A 16,249-nucleotide genomic window follows, 5' to 3' on the forward strand; every position below is an offset into this window, starting at 1 on the left:
TGCATGCTGAAAGTCTATGTGTCACAATTTGTTTATTGTGACATATCATTGTATCTGGTCAAACACACTTTTTTCCAGAAGTTTACAAAGGGTTGGTAGCAGGTTGATAGGTCGGTTATTTGAGCTAATAAAGGGGGCTTTACTATTCTTGGGTAGCGGAATGACTTTAGCTTCCGTCCAGGCTTAAGGGCACCCACTTTCTAGTAGTTTGAAGATGTGGAAAATAGAAGTGGCAATATCGTCCGCTATTATCCTCAGTAATTTTCCATCCAGATTGTCAGACCCCGGTGGCTTGTCATTGTTGCTAGACAACAATAATTTTGTTCACCTCTTCCACACTGACTTTACAGAATTCAAAAGTACAATTCTCGTCTTTCATAATTTGGATAGATATACTTGGATGTGTAGTGTCAGCGTTTGTTGCTGACATGTCATCCCTAAGTTTGTTTATCTTGCCAGTGAAAAAGTAATTAAATTATTTGGCAATATCGGTGGGTATTGTGATAAATGAGCCATTGATTCCATTCCTGCCATTACGATGAGCCATTCCTTCTATAGCTCCTCCCCTCAGCCTCCTCTGGCCTCACCTATTCTTTGGAATTTTCCAAGAAGGATATGCAATAAGATGCAAGTTAGTGATACATATTGACCGTATGTGTCCTGCCAAAGAAGCACATGGAAGTTGCATCATCAGTGTGAGTAGGAAGGATCTGGAGGATGTCCTTGAGATACTGTACAGTATAGTAGATATAGTACTAACTCCATATACAGTTGAAGTCGGAAGTTTACAAACACTTAGGTTGGAGTCATTAAAACTCGTTTTTTAACCACTCCACAAATTTCTTGTTAACAAACTACAGTTTTGGTAAGTTGGTTAGGACATCTACTTTGTGCATGACAAGTAATTTTTCCAACAATTGTTTACAGACAGATTATTTCACTTATAATTCACTGTATCACAATTCCAGTGGGTCAGAAGTTTACGTATACTAAGTTGACTGTGTCTTTAAACAGCTTGGAAATTTTCAGAAAATGATGTCATGGCTTTAGAAGCTTCTGATAGGCTAATTGACATCATTTGAGTCAATTGGAGGTGTACCTGTGGATGTAATTCAAGGCCTACCTTCAAACTCTGTGCCTATTTGCTTGACATCATGTGACAATCAAAAGAAATCAGACAAAGACCTCAGAAAATAAATTAGAGACCTCCACAAGTCTGGTTCATCCTTGGGAGCAATTTCCAAACGCCGGAAGGTACCACGTTCATCTGTACAAACAATAGTACGCAAGTATAAAAACCATGGGACCACGCAGCCATCATACCACTCAGGAAGGAGACGCGTTCTGTCTCCTAGAGATGAACTTACTTTGGTGAGAAAAGTGCAAATCAATCCATGAACATCGGCAAAGGACCTTGTGAAGATGCTGGAGGAAACCAGTACAAAAGTATCTATATCCACAGTAAAACGAGTCCTATATCGACATAACCTGGAAGGCCACCCAGCAAGGAAGAAGCCACTCCTCCAAAACCGCCATAAAAAATCCAGACTACGGTTTGCAACTGAACATGGGGACAAAGATCGTACTTCTTGGAGAAATGTCCTCTGGTCTGATGAAACAAAAATAGAACTGTTTGGCCATAATGGCCATCGTGATGTTTGGAGGAAAAAGGGGGAGGCTTGCAAGCCGAAGAACACCATCCCAACCGTGAAGCACGGGGGTGGCAGCATCATGTTGTGGGGTTGCATTGCTGCAGGAGGGACTGGTGCGCTTCACAAAATAGATGTCATCATGAGGGAGGAAAATTATGTGGATATATTGAAGCAACATCTCAAGACATCAGTCAGGAAGTTAAAGCTTGGTCGCAAATGGGTCTTCCAAATGGAAAATGACCCCAAGCATACATCCAAAGTTGTGGCAAAATAGCTTAAGGACAACAAAGTTAAGGTTTTGGAGTGGCCATCACAAAGCCCTGACCTCAATCCTGACTCAGTTACACCAGCTCTGTCAGGAGGAATGGACCAAAATTCACCCAACTTATTGTGGGAAGCTTGGGGAAGGCTACCCGAAATGTTTGACTCAAGTTAAACAATTTAAAGGCAATGCTACCAAATACTAATTGAGTGTATGTAAACTTTTGACCCACTGGGAATCTGATGAAAGAAATAAAAGCTGAAATAAATCACTCTCTACTATTATTCTGACATTTCACATTCTTAAAATAAAGTGGGGATCCTAATTGACCTAAGACAGGGAATTTTTACTAAGATAAATGTCAGGAATAGTGAAAAACTGAGTTTAAATGTATTTGGCTAAGGTGTATGTAATCTTCCGACTTCAACTGTAGTGACTATTCAAGACTTGTGAAATCCTGTTTGGAAGTCTTGCAGACCACCTAAACAGAGTGTCTTACAATAATGCGATTTCCCACGTGTAACTTGCATTGCAGTGCTGAGCAAACGTTTAACCACATGCCCTCAGAATAGGGAAGTGGCGTTACAACACCCTTTCAACCATGGCTCAACCTTTACAAGCAGATTCAACACTTCTACTATGTATTTACAATCAGTGATTGGGCAATGCTTCGCTGTCAACAGTGCCAGAATTTATCATGCAGGATATGCAAGGTCAATGGTGGGAAGCAACACCCAGATATGTACATATGGTTCTACACACACCTCCAGCCAGGTATAAAACAAGCAGTAGGGAAGGTGATCATTACATGCATGTTAAGGCACAGTTAACAGGGTACTACAAACTATCAACCAGTCAGGTAAGGGAACACTGAATGTTTTATTTTTGATAATATGGGAGACATTTTCATCAAGCAGAAGAGCACAGATGTGTGCAAAAAAACACAGTTAAACTTGATGTGCAGCGTGATTTCATGTTTTATTTTCTTCAACTATGTGTAGAATGAGGAGGCAATTATTTAACCAGAGATCAGTGTACTGAGCCATGAATGCAATGCACACAATGCAATGGGTATATTGGATAATATGTACATTGAATAAGCATATTACTCCTGTCTATGGTTAATTTGCTTGCTTGTGCAAAATGTCCCGCTACATGCTGTGTGTATGCAATAACTGTGGCTTTGCAAGTTTGTTATTCAAGCAAGAATACCCTCCAAAAATGTTTTTGTTATTAGAATGGATCAACAGATATCATGCAAGTCTTAATATTTGCAGAAATGTTTGCACCATCTACATTGAATTAACTGTTGTTTGGTATGCAGTCTTAGTGTGTGCAGATAAGCCTATTGTAGTGTTTTTCAGAGTCAAAATGGCAAAATACAAGGTGACTGTGCACACACACAACATCGCAACTGCCACCACGATGAACAATGTCTTCATCAAGCTGGTTGGCGAAAATGGAGAGAGTAAGCGCACGTGGCTCACTAGCTTGAAGGGAGGCTTCTATCAAGGCACGGTAAGTCAGTCATGCTCCTATCAGTACTAAGAGATATTTCAATTTAATGCTAGAATCCTTAATTGAAACAATAAAAGAGGCACACCGCCTCTGTTTTGGTGAAAAGCTGAGGGATGGGCTTGTAGAAATGTCACTATTCTCAAATTCATAGAAGAATGTATACTTTTTACCATGTTTTGTGACTATAGCTTAGTGTTTGTTTACATTTACATTGCTTACAATCATTGTGTTCTGATTGGATATGAGAGTTGAATTAAGCAATTATAAATGATATTTTTCAAGAATCAACGAGTATATATAATTTATAAGTAAAAAAAAATGGATGTAGCAACAAATTATTCTAGCTTTAATAAGGCTCTATTTGCATTTTTCAAATACTGTACTCAAAACACACCCAATATGTTCATACACATATAGTGTTAATGACATGAAGACTTTGTTGCCTGTATGTTGGGCCCTTATGTAATAACACTGGTAGTACAGGATTAGTTATATTTGCCTTTGTTATTTGCTTTCTCACACAGTCCAGGTTCTGCTCTCTTCACTCTCTCTGCCCCTCCCTTTCTTTCTCTCACTCACTCCCTCCCTCCATCTCATTCTTTCATTCCCTCAATCTATCTCTCACTTCCTCCATCTCTCTCTCTCTCTCCCCTGCTCTCTCTGCAGACGTCTCGTGAATTCGACGTGGTGTGCCCCTCCTCCCTCGGCACGCTGGTGCTGATAGAGTTGGACAAACAGCCCCTCCCACTCTTCCCCCAGGACGCCTGGTTCCCGTCCAAGGTTGTCGTGACGACGCCAGAGGGAGACACATGCCAGTTCCCCATCTACCGTTGGATTATGGACAAGGAAGTGCACCTGTTCAGAGAGGGCACAGGTCAGCACGGTGTGACGTTATGAAACAGCATCACATGCGGACATGTTAGAATGAGTAATGCATGGGGGAAAAAGTGGATACTTGCAGCCATTGTGAGGGGGAGGCATTTTCTTTGTGTGTGCACACTGTCACTAAGTTTTAAAAGCTACTTTGCCTCTTAGGGCCACCGTACATACAGTAATACATGCAACACTGGTTATGAAGGATTAGTGCAATAATACGTGTGATTAACTTGATTTATAATTTATATTTTTCAGCTAAAAGACTCTGTGATGAAACTAATCATCTTGCCAGGTACAGCAGGGAAAAGGAGATGAAGACGAGAACTGAGCAGTACTGGTAGGTGCTGTGGTCTTTCATCCTATCTGCCCAGTCTGTCCGTTATATCTGACCAACCTCCATATATTTCCTGCTCCTCCTCTTTCTCCTGCTCCTGCTCCTCCTCCTACTCAGCTGGGATACCTACAAGGAGGGTTTCCCTGGCAGCATGAAGGCAGACAACCCTCTGGATCTTCCCAGCGAGATCCAATTCTCGTTCACTAAGGCCACCCAGTTCCTCTTCACCGCCGCCACCGGGTGAGTTCCTCACCTAAGACAAATGTATACCCGACTTCAGTACACAACACGAGAATGCAATGTGCCACTCATACTGGCTTCCCTATGTGGTAAGTTACAGAATGAGGAATTGGCGTGCTCAACTCCGTAGTAACAAAAAGTTGTTGGTTGCTGGGTTCAAAAGGCATGCACTGGGGGGAAATAATCCGAAAAACCCTCATTCACTAAAATATTCTTAACGTTTTAATGTATTTTTAGGCACTAGAAGTTGTGAAAAATAGTAGAACAATGTATGTAAATAATGAATGTAAATTATGATTGTGAAAAAAGATACTACAATGTTTCATCATTTATAACTATGTGTGAATGCCTATTTTTCTCCAAACGCTGATGAAGGCTGTCGCCCAAATGTGTCTGATTGCTCTGACCTCTCCTGCTGATAATTACATTCAAACGTAAGAATAGTCCAGTGCGGATTTGATCTTTTTTCCCTTGTCCAATACGTGGTGAGTTTAACATTTTGGGTTGCACACACTTGCATATTTTTGCGACTATGCAGGACAGCCATTTTTGCGTTAGCGTATTGCGTTGCGTACGTCGGGCATAATTCATCCTCTAAGGACAGTTCAAATAGTACTTCCTGCAGCAGATCATCAAAGCTCTTCTAAAGTATTCCATTCATTTATATTGTTGAGTTTTACATTTGCTCTGTGAAACTCTATTGGCTCAGCTTGACATAGTTCCTTGTCTCCCATTCTGTAGGATCACTGAGCTGAAACTGAAGGGGTATTCTGACAGCAAGAAGAACTGGAAAAACATTGATGAAATCAGCAAAGTCTTCTGCTGCAATAGAACTGTCATCTCAGGTGAGTGCATTTCATAGGTGCATTTGCAGTATTAACTCCAGGGGCCTGTTTATTAGGTGGCAAACGTTTTGAAACAAAGTGAAAGGGGGAAGTAATACTTCTTGAATATGTCTAATAAAAATATACATACAGTACCAGTCAAAGGTTTGGACACACCTATTCATTCAAAAAATGTTTTTTTTTTAATTTTCACTATTTTCTACATTGTAGAATAATAGTGAAGACATCAAAACTATGAAATAACACATATGGAATCATGTAGTAACCAAAAAAGTGTTAAACAAATATTTTAGATTTGAGATTCTTCAAAGTAGCCACCCTTTGGCTTGATGACAGATTTGCACACTCTTGGCATTCTCTCAACTAGCTTCAAACTTTTGACTGGTACTGTATATTCTGAAAACGACCCTGATTTACTAAGCATCATCTGGAAGAAAACAGACTTACCTGTCCAATAAGAAACTCTTGATTTTGTTTTCTGTTGCAAAAGGTTTTGCTACGGTGTGCACTAATTAATACCACCCAGAATTTCCTCCTTCCAGACTACGCACAGGAGCACTGGAAGGAAGATGAGTTTTTCGGGTACCAGTATCTGAACGGCTGCAATCCCATGTTGATCCGTCGCTGCTCGGAGTTGCCGGCAAATTTCCCCGTCACAGAAGACATGGTCAAGCCCTCTCTTCGTGGATCGTCCAGCCTCCTAAGAGAATTGCAGGTACTGTACAGTATGTCAAAATGGGACTCTTTGGTAAAATACATGCATTTTTGAAAGTTGCCTAAATTATTGCAGTACTAGTTATATTATGGGGGGCGCTGGACTAGGGGCAGTCCTCTTGGACCTAGATGAATATATTGGATATTCACAATTATCAATGGATGTCAATAGAGATCCCTTTGTTGCATGTCTAGATGTCCACTTTCTTGGACCATCAGAGGCATGTACCAGATTCCTTTTTAGACCTCCAGATGACTTTTGTGGAGGTCCATCCAGTATGTTTCTCAATAGCTAGGTTTCCATCCAATTGGCGACAGATTTTCATGCAAATATTCTCAAATCCGCATAAAAACAATATGCACATTTCCCCACCATAGATGTTTCCATCAAATTGACCTATATAAGGCTATGTGATGACGTAGTTTCCATAAAAATAACCTTTGCGGTTCCCATGTACCCAAACATAAAAAAAATAAAAAATGGAAATGGAATTTCCATTGCATTTTCAACGCTTATGGCTTTGCCACAATTATTTTTCTGTTATATAGCGAATGTGCCCACTCTGGTCTTGGCAAGTGCACTCTAGCCAACAGCTGGCAGATACAGTGCAGGTAAAGCCTACATGATGACATTATTATGTGGACAAAAAAATATTATTTTTATTTATCAATGACAGTCAAGCATCGGTCATCATGTCACCAGAAAAATACACTAGATATTTATTGGAAATGAGCATCAAGCTCATCACTGTGCACTTTCACCACCCTGTGAAGTTCATCATAACTTATTTCATCTGTACCCTAATAAACTGCATGTTTTCCCGAGTCATAGTGAGAGGACCACACACCACATCAGCATGTGACTCCAAGTTTACTTAGATATGATTGTTATTATATCCATTTTTGCACATAAAAGTGCCATTCCACCACCATTTCTCGCATAATACATTTTACCGACCTTGTCTAGCATATTTTGTTTTGTTGACATGCTGAAAGTTTACAGAGAAATGTTCTGTTTCCTTCAGCCCTGTCGTGACATTTTCTATCCGCCAAGACCTTCTAAAATGTTGGATGGAAACCTGGTTACTGAAAAAATGAAAAACATCCCTGTATTACTTTCTTTTATGTTTTTGTGGGGGGATGGTAACCCTAAAATCCAAGAAAGTAATCGCAAAAATAACTTTATTGGATGTTTTTTGGGATAATCCTAGTAAAACACAGAGCTACAATATCTGGCCCATTCCAAAATACCAAGAAAGTGAACTGTAATCTTAACCTGTTGCATTTTTGCATTCTATCCTACACTAACTTTTGGATTTATTCTCCCATGTCATCCAATCCCAAACAGAGCGGCACCATATTCCTGCTTGACTACAAGAACCTGGATGGATTAAAGGCAAACGTGATCAATAGGAAAAAACAGTACATGGCGGCTCCTCTGGTCCTGCTCTACAGAACCCCTGATGAAAAGCTGATTCCCATCGCCATCCAGGTAAGGTTGACCTAACTAATGTTGAAGTGAAGACTACAGTCACGGTGACCATTACAAGTGAGAGAGTCTGTAAACCCATCCTGTTTCAATCTCCTTTAAAGAGCCCACTTACCCGTGGAGGCTGGTGGAGGTAGAAATGGAGAGTACGGGCTTATTACTACCGTTTCCTTCTTTACGTTCCAAACATTACGACGAGCCCACCCTCCCCATGTTGCCCTCCACCAGCCTCCACTGTATCTGGCAGTGTCCAAAGAAAATATGTTTCATATTGTCTTCAAATGCTTTTAATTAATGCATTACACACTTAGAACATATGGTTAATCAAGGGTTATTTGGGAAGGGAGAGTCCTTCAATGCTTCTTTGGAGTTCAGAAAAGGGTTTTTTCCTCTTTTGTGTGTGTGTGTGTGTGTGTGTGTATGTGTGTGGGGGGGGGGGGGGGGGGGGGGGGGGCGGGGGGGGTTGCTCAAAGCTCGTTTTGAGTGAGAGTGTCATTCCAGTTTAATCTAATCTGTTGTGTTATTATGCCATTACATGTTAAATATGACTATGGCTAGTGAAAGTGTCTTGTGAAATACATAAGGGATAATCAACGACTATGTGCTCTCTGGAAAATAATCAATAATGAGGTGTTCCACAACGCGCTAGCAGAGTGGAACTAATCTTCCACAGAGTTATTATTTTCCAGAGTACGCATAGAGCCCCGAGTTGATTATCCCATTTATACCATGGCTATAATTTAGCACATTTACTGCTAGAAATGTGTTCATTTGCAGGGATAAATGGGTTCAACATCCACTGAAATAGCTAGCAAGTTTACTACCGTAATTTCCGGACTATTGAGCGCACCTGAATATAAGCCGCACCCACTGAATTTTTATTTTTTTATTATTTTGAACATAAATAAGCCGCACATGTCTATAAACCGCAGGTGCCTACCGGTACATTGAAACATATGAACTTTACACAGGCTTTAACGAAACACAGCTTGTAACAAAAATAAATAGGCTTTAACGAAACACGGCTTGTAACAAAAATAAATAGGCTTTAACGAAACACGGCTTGTAACAAAAATAAATAGGCTTTAACGAAACACGGCTTGTAACAAAAAATAAATAGGCTTTAATGAAACACGGCTTGTCATCAACTCATTAAGACCAAGCTCCCGTGCAGCGGCTCTATTTCCTTTTTCAACAGCCAGATCAATCGCCTTCAACTTGAAAGCTGCATCATATGCATTTCTCCGTGTCTTTGCCATGATGAGGGTGACAAAATGACTACCGTAATCAGAATGATGGGAAGTTTGAGAGTGCTCGATTTAATCTAAACAGTAAACAAAAAAGTTGTTTGACCTTAACCCGTTCGGCAATTTCAGTGGTCTAATGAAAGCTTCATGCCGGCAAAAAACTGAGCACGTCACAGAATGTGTTTTTTTGGAGAAAAAAAATTTAAAAGCGGGAAAAATCCATATATTAGCCGCGTCATTGTTTAAGCCGCGAGGTTCAAAGCCTGGGAAAAAAGTTGCGGTTTATAGTCCGGAAATTACGGTAGATAGCGACACTAGTTGCCTGGGTAACCTAAAAAAAACTTGCTAGTTTAGCTAACCAAACCATCAGTCCTAGCTTGCTATTATGAATTCGAATTCAACAATGCCACTAACATTAGCCTACAGCCATGTGCGCATTATTGAGCTTATAATATGAATAAAAAATTTTTTTTAAACAAATGTATCAACAGTTTACGCTAAACGGTCTGATCTGTTGCGTCAGCCTATTACATTTTTACATTTTTGATGTGCAGTGGTTGTATGCATTTTGAATCTGTCAGAGTCTTTTGAACCGTAGACAATTTTTTTTTTATCATCCCAGGGATGACGGGAAGCCCTTAATTATAAAGACATAACACATAGTCTATTTGGTTGTAATTGGAATGTTGCAACATTTTATAGACTACCAAGGGTGTCCAACCATCCTCCAGAGAGCCTTAAAGGGACAATGTTGTATTTTGAGACTGGCTTGAATATGCAAAGAAGCCAATATACAGAGTGTAGCCTCCATGTTTGTCTGATTCTCTATGGTAACAAAAAAAAAGATAGTAATGTATTTCATTTTGTAAAGTGGTTCCTTGCATCATACAATGATGTACAAATGGTATTACAGACCCTTTTTTTGTCTTGAGCTTTTGGACAAGTAAAAAATATTTCTACTTGTCCAAAGGACAAGTGGCTAAAAAAGTGAATCTCAAGCCCTGAACCAAAAAGAGTTGAAACGATAGCAGAACCCTTTTTGGTGCTATATAGAACACGTTTTATTAATAGTTATTTATAGAACCATAGGACAGGGTTCTTTATAGCACCATGAACGTTCCATTTATAACCTTATGTTCATGGTTATTCACAGAACCTTCAAAAAAGGCTTCTATGTAGCACCAAAAAGGAATCCGCTATTGTTATTATTTGTATTTTTGTATTAAACTGGGATAATGTTGCTGGTAGCCATCTATGAGGTCCCTAACACTCTCTCTCTCCACAGCTGAAGCAGACGCCTGCAAAAGACAACCCCATCTTCCTTCCTTCTGACTCTGAGTATGACTGGCTCCTGGCCAAGATCTTTGTGAGGAGCGCTGACTTTCAAGAGCACCAGCTCAACGTCCACCTGCTGCGCACTCACCTCCTGGCTGAGGTGTTCGCCGTAGCCCTGCTGCGCAACATGCCCATGGTGCACCCTCTCTACAAGGTACATAACACAGCATAGCATAACATAGCATGAACCCAGGAGGTTGGTGGCACCCTAATTGGGGAGGACGGGCTCGTGGTAATGGCTGGAGTGGAAAGAGTGGAACGTTATCAAACACATGGTTTCCAGGTGTCATTCACTCCATTCCAGCCATTATTATGAGCTGTCCTCCCCTCAGCAGCCTCCACTGAGCATAACATAGCATAGCATAATATAGCATAACATAATATAGCATAATATAGCATAACATAATATATCATAGCATAACATAATATAGCATAACATAATATATCATAGCATAATATAGCATAACATAATATATCATAGCATAACATAATATAGCATAACATAATATAGCATAACATAATATAGCATAACATAATATATCATAGGATAACATAATATAGCATAACATAATATATCATAGGATAACATAATATAGCATAACATAGCATAAAATAGCATAGAATAACGTTACATAATAAAGCATAGCATAAGATAAGATAACATAATATATCATATCATAGCATAATATATTATATCATAGCATAACAGAATATAAGATAATATAGCATAGCATGTCCAGTTAGTGCTCCGAGGATCAAATAAAATCACATTTATTTGTCACATGCGCCGAATACAAGAGCTGTAGACCTTACCGTGAAATGCTTACTTACCAACAATGCAGTTTTAAGTAAATAGAGTTAAGAAAATATTGACTAAATAAAATAAAGTTAAAAAAAGTAACACAATAAAATAACAATAACGAGGCTATATACAGGTGGTACCGGTACTGAGTCAATGTGCGGGGATACAGGTTACTCGAGGTATTTGAGATAATTTGTACATGTAGGCAGTGGTAAAGTGGTGAGATGAATATAAAAAGTGGCTATTTAATTGATCTATCAGCAATCTAATGGCTTGGGGGTAGAAGCTGTTAATGAGCCTTTTGGACCTAGACTTGGCGCTCCAGTACCGCTTGCTGTGCGGTAACAGAGAGAACAGTCTATGACTTGGGTGAATGGAGTCTGACAATTTTTGGGGCCTTCCTATGACACCGCCTAGTATATAGGTCCTGGATGGCAGGAAGCTTGGCCCCAGTGATGTACTGGGCCGTACGCACTACCCTATGTAGCGCCATACCAGGCGGTGATGCAACCGGTCAGGATGCTCTCAATGGTGCATCTGTAGAACTTTTTGAGGATCGGAGGACCCATGGCAAATCTTTTCAGTCTCCTGAGGGGGAATATGCATTGTCGTGCCCTCTTCCTGACTGTCTTGGTGTTTTTGAACCATGACAGAGGATAATGACACATGAAAGTATAATACACTTATTTCCAATGTGGTCCTCCAGACTGTCCTTAATAATGCCAGTTTCTCTCTTGGGATTGTTGACCATCCATCCTTCTCTCCACCCTGGTTTACTGTTTTAGCTTCTGATTCCACACACCCGCTACACCCTCCAGATCAACCTCTTGGCCCGGGCATTTCTAATAGCTGATGAAGGAGTTTTCACTAAGGTAGGCTACTGAGTGGACTGTTTCAATAGAAGTGTGTGGTGTCCATATTAGGAATCACACATCCATGGAAGTTGTCTCAGAGTCAGCATACATGCGGTTGTATGTCTTGTAGTGAACCTACAGTACCCCCAAGTACGGTCATTTGGCCCTCCAGGTCAACATACTTGCTGGTAGGTTCACTATCTCTCATAGAACCAGTGTAATATTGCAGCTTAGTTAAAGTTCATTATAATGTTACAGAATTATGTAATCAAGTAACTTTAAGTGACGTTGTAGTTTGCTGCTTCGGGCGGAGAGGGGATGATTGAGATCCTGAGGAGATCTGTGGCCTCATTGACCTACAGCTCCCTCTGTATGCCGGAAGACATCACTGCACGAGGTCTGGAGTCAGTCCCCAACAACTACTACAGGGATGATGGACTCAAGCTGTGGCACATCATCTACAGGTAGGCTACGACAGAGCAGACCTACATGGTGGTAGTAAAGTATCATCTGCTGGTAGAATCTACAGTGAAAGCATAGCTCTACATAGATATGATATCTTCTTCTTCCTTTGTTCTTTCGTTGTCATCTTTGGTATAGGTTTGTAGAGGAAGTGATTAGTTTCTATTACAAGAGGGACTCAGAGGTCCAGGAAGACCAGGAACTACAGAACTGGATCAAGGATATCTTTGACCATGGTTTCCTGGCCCAAGAATGCACAGGTGACGATGTACAGGGTAATAGGGGGGTGTGTGGTAATGACGTATGGTGAAATGTCTTGTTTTTACCAATATGTTTTTTTTGTTTCTGGACCATAACTTCCCCGGCATAACTCACAACTTCCATGGACGTGACTGTCCTATAGTAACAGTCCACCCAGCTCCCCTGGCATAACTCCATTCATCACACACCTCTCTCGGTTCTTATCTTTCGTCCAGGAATCCCTCAGTCTTTCTCCACTGTGCCAGAGGTCGTCAAGTTCGTCACCGTGGTGATCTTCACCTGCTCAGGCCAACATTCTGCTGTCAACTCTGGACAGGTGGGTGTAGCGTAGCCCATACTTTTCTTTCAAGTGTGTTATTAAGCTACATTATCTTCCTCATCTACCATTTAGGAAGAGACATATTTGTAAAAATGTTGCAAGGTTTTTGCTGTAATTCCTTGCCACTATCATACCATCATTTCAGAATACCACCATATTGGCTGTCTGTAATAATCAGTCATTCTTCTTCATGTTACAGTATGACTATGGTGGCTGGATGCCCAACACCCCCATCTCTCTGCAACAGCCTCCTCCCACCACTAAGGGGCAGTCTACTGAGAGCACCATGCTGGAGACCTTCCCCGATGTCGGCACAACAGCACAGGGCATGTCCACGATGTGGCTCCTTAGCAAGCAATCCAGTGACTTTGTGAGTCTGCCATCTTTCATGAACTATTATCAATATCATCTATGCCCAAAATACTATATTTAGGTACAAAATATCCTATTTAAGTGTCCTTTTTAATGTTAATGATATTGTAACTATCAATATTTTACTAACTTTGATTTTTCTCCATATGCAGGTGGCCCTTGGCCAGTACCCAGAGGAGCACTTCAACGAGGAACCACCCTGCAGGATGATTCAGAAATTCCAGACGGAGCTGAAGGTCTTCAGCGAGAACATCAATGCCAGGAACTCTAGGCTACCAGTGCCATACACCTACATGGACCCTGCTGTGGTGGAGAACAGCGTGGCCATTTAGATAAGCCAAGGGCCTAGACAAGGGTTCAGTTCATTAGGCACAAATTGGAAGAAAACTGAGGAACTACCTTATTTTTGTTGTCCTTTGTTTAGCGCTTTAAAACATTTTCCATTGCGTGCCCTGATGAACACGACCCAATGATTCTGGAGGCATGCAATAGTAAACATTCTAAAATCTATAAAATGTATTGAGTATGTCAATTTTTGTTGCTTTGCTAAACTAATGTCCCGCTTCAATCAGATAAAGGGAAAATCACACTCTGGGTTCAGTCAGAATGTTATCGCTGTATCACGAGGTTTAACACAGTTAACACAACACACACCTCCACATGGTGTCCCACTCACGGACAAAGACCTTGTTGATGTTATTATTACATTTGTATGTGTTAATGGATGTTAAGAAATACAGGGTCTTTCTGACGGATTCATTTCTGGTGCCATATAACTATGGACTACAGGGACTGCTGGTGAAAATGAGCTCTCCTGCTAAATGATGTGACACTGAAATGTTGATTAACAGTAAAGAAGTGTCAGAATAATATGAGAGAACAATAGGTGTGACTCTCGTTTGCAATTTAAAGCTAATAATTTTTTTATCTAAAGTCTTGTGATATTTGCCTCATCTCATTTTGGTTGAAGCCCTGTCTACCGCCCTCATGTATTAAATAAATAAAAATATACATGCATAAAACGATTAGGAAATTATATGATTTCCAGATATATATATATTTTTTTTTTAACATAATTTTCTGCATTATTTCCAATCACCCATATACACTGCTCAAAAAAATAAAGGGAACACTTAAACAACACAATGTAACTCCAAGTCAATCACACTTCTGTGAAATCAAACTGTCCACTTAGGAAGAAACACTGATTGACAGTACATTTCACATGCTGTTGTGCAAATGGAATAGACAACAGGTGGAAATTATAGGCAATTAGCAAGACACCCCCAATAAAGGAGTGGTTCTGCAGGTGGGGACCACAGACCACTTCTCAGTTCCTATGCTTCCTGGCTGATGTTTTGGTCACTTTTGAATGCTGGCGGTGCTTTCACTCTAGTGGTAGCATGAGACGGAGTCTACAACCCACACAAGTGGCTCAGGTAGTGCAGCTCATCCAGGATGGCACATCAATGCGAGCTGTGGCAAGAAGGTTTGCTGTGTCTGTCAGCGTAGTGTCCAGAGCATGGAGGCGCTACCAGGAGACAGGCCAGTACATCAGGAGACGTGGAGGAGGCCGTAGGAGGGCAACAACCCAGCAGCAGGACCGCTACCTCCGCCTTTGTGCAAGGAGGAGCAGGAGAAGCACTGCCAGAGCCCTGCAAAATGACCTCCAGCAGGCCACAAATGTGCATGTGTCTGCTCAAACGGTCAGAAACAGACTCCATGAGGGTGGTATGAGGGCCCGACGTCCACAGGTGGGGGTTGTGCTTACAGCCCAACACCGTGCAGGACGTTTGGCATTTGCCAGAGAACACCAAGATTGGCAAATTCGCCACTGGTGCCCTGTGCTCTTCACAGATGAAAGCAGGTTCACACTGAGCACATGTGACAGACGTGACAGAGTCTGGAGACGCGGTGGAGAACGTTCTGCTGCCTGCAACATCCTCCAGCATGACCGGTTTGGCGGTGGGTCAGTCATGGTGTGGGGTGGCATTTCTTTGGGGGGCCGCACACCCCTCCATGTGCTCGCCAGAGGTAGCCTGACTGCCATTAGGTACCGAGATGAGATCCTCAGACCCCTTGTGAGACCATATGCTGGTGCGGTTGGCCCTGGGTTCCTCCTAATACAAAACAATGCTAGACCTCATGTGGCTGGAGTGTGTCAGCAGTTCCTGCAAGAGGAAGGCATTGATGCTATGGACTGGCCCAGACCTGAATCCAATTGAGCACATCTGGGACATCATGTTTCGCTCCATCCACCAACGCCACGTTGCACCACAGACTGTCCAGGAGTTGGCGGATGCTTTAGTCCAGGTCTGGGAGGAGATCCCTCAGGAGACCATCCGCCACCTCATCAGGAGCATGCCCAGGCGTTGTAGGGAGGTCATACAGGCACGTGGAGGCCACACACACTACTGAGCCTCATTTTGACTTGTTTTAAGGACATTACATCAAAGTTGGATCAGCCTGTAGTGTGGTTTTCCACTTAAATTTTGAGTGCGACTCCAAATCCAGACCTCCATGGGTTGATAAATTGGATTTCCATTGATTATTTTTGTGTGATTTTGTTGTCAGCACATTCAACTATGTAAAGAAAAAAGTATTTAATAAGATTATTTCTTTCATTCAGATCTAGGATGTGTTGTTTAAGTGTTCCCTTTATTTTTT

At 41.3% G+C, this 16,249-nt stretch overlaps 1 protein-coding gene across 3 annotated transcripts; it reads left to right on the forward strand.

Annotated features, from left to right (window-relative positions):
- The first annotated feature begins 2,631 nt into the window (after nt 1–2,631).
- On the forward strand, nt 2,632–14,604 carry LOC115202303 (arachidonate 15-lipoxygenase B). 3 transcript variants are annotated; one of them, XM_029766365.1, is made up of 15 exons: nt 2,632–2,773; nt 3,279–3,432; nt 4,099–4,306; nt 4,564–4,645; nt 4,760–4,882; nt 5,624–5,727; nt 6,270–6,442; nt 7,790–7,933; nt 10,463–10,666; nt 12,100–12,186; nt 12,463–12,632; nt 12,769–12,890; nt 13,107–13,207; nt 13,410–13,580; nt 13,735–14,604. In XM_029766365.1, exons 2-15 carry the CDS (start codon nt 3,286–3,288, stop codon nt 13,912–13,914), a joined length of 2,016 nt encoding a protein of 671 aa, XP_029622225.1. In that variant the 5' UTR covers nt 2,632–2,773; nt 3,279–3,285; the 3' UTR covers nt 13,915–14,604. The 3 variants fall into 3 exon arrangements, with proteins under 3 accessions (XP_029622225.1, XP_029622227.1, XP_029622226.1); XM_029766367.1 differs by having other exon boundaries at nt 4,192–4,306; XM_029766366.1 differs by having other exon boundaries at nt 2,672–2,773; nt 3,269–3,432.
- The last annotated feature ends 1,645 nt before the right edge of the window (nt 14,605–16,249 follow it).

Source organism: Salmo trutta, chromosome 11 (genome assembly GCF_901001165.1).
Source record: "Salmo trutta chromosome 11, fSalTru1.1, whole genome shotgun sequence".
NCBI lineage: Eukaryota > Metazoa > Chordata > Actinopteri > Salmoniformes > Salmonidae > Salmo > Salmo trutta.

Excerpts from the sequence above, each read along its gene's own strand:
- LOC115202303 (XM_029766365.1), top strand. The coding sequence starts at position 3,286 with ATGGCAAAATACAAGGTGACTGTGCACACACACAACATCGCAACTGCC. Across the intron at positions 12,633-12,768 it reads CTGTGGCACATCATCTACAG|GTTTGTAGAGGAAGTGATTA; the intron begins GTAGGCTACGAC and ends TCTTTGGTATAG. Across the intron at positions 12,891-13,106 it reads CCTGGCCCAAGAATGCACAG|GAATCCCTCAGTCTTTCTCC; the intron begins GTGACGATGTAC and ends TCTTTCGTCCAG.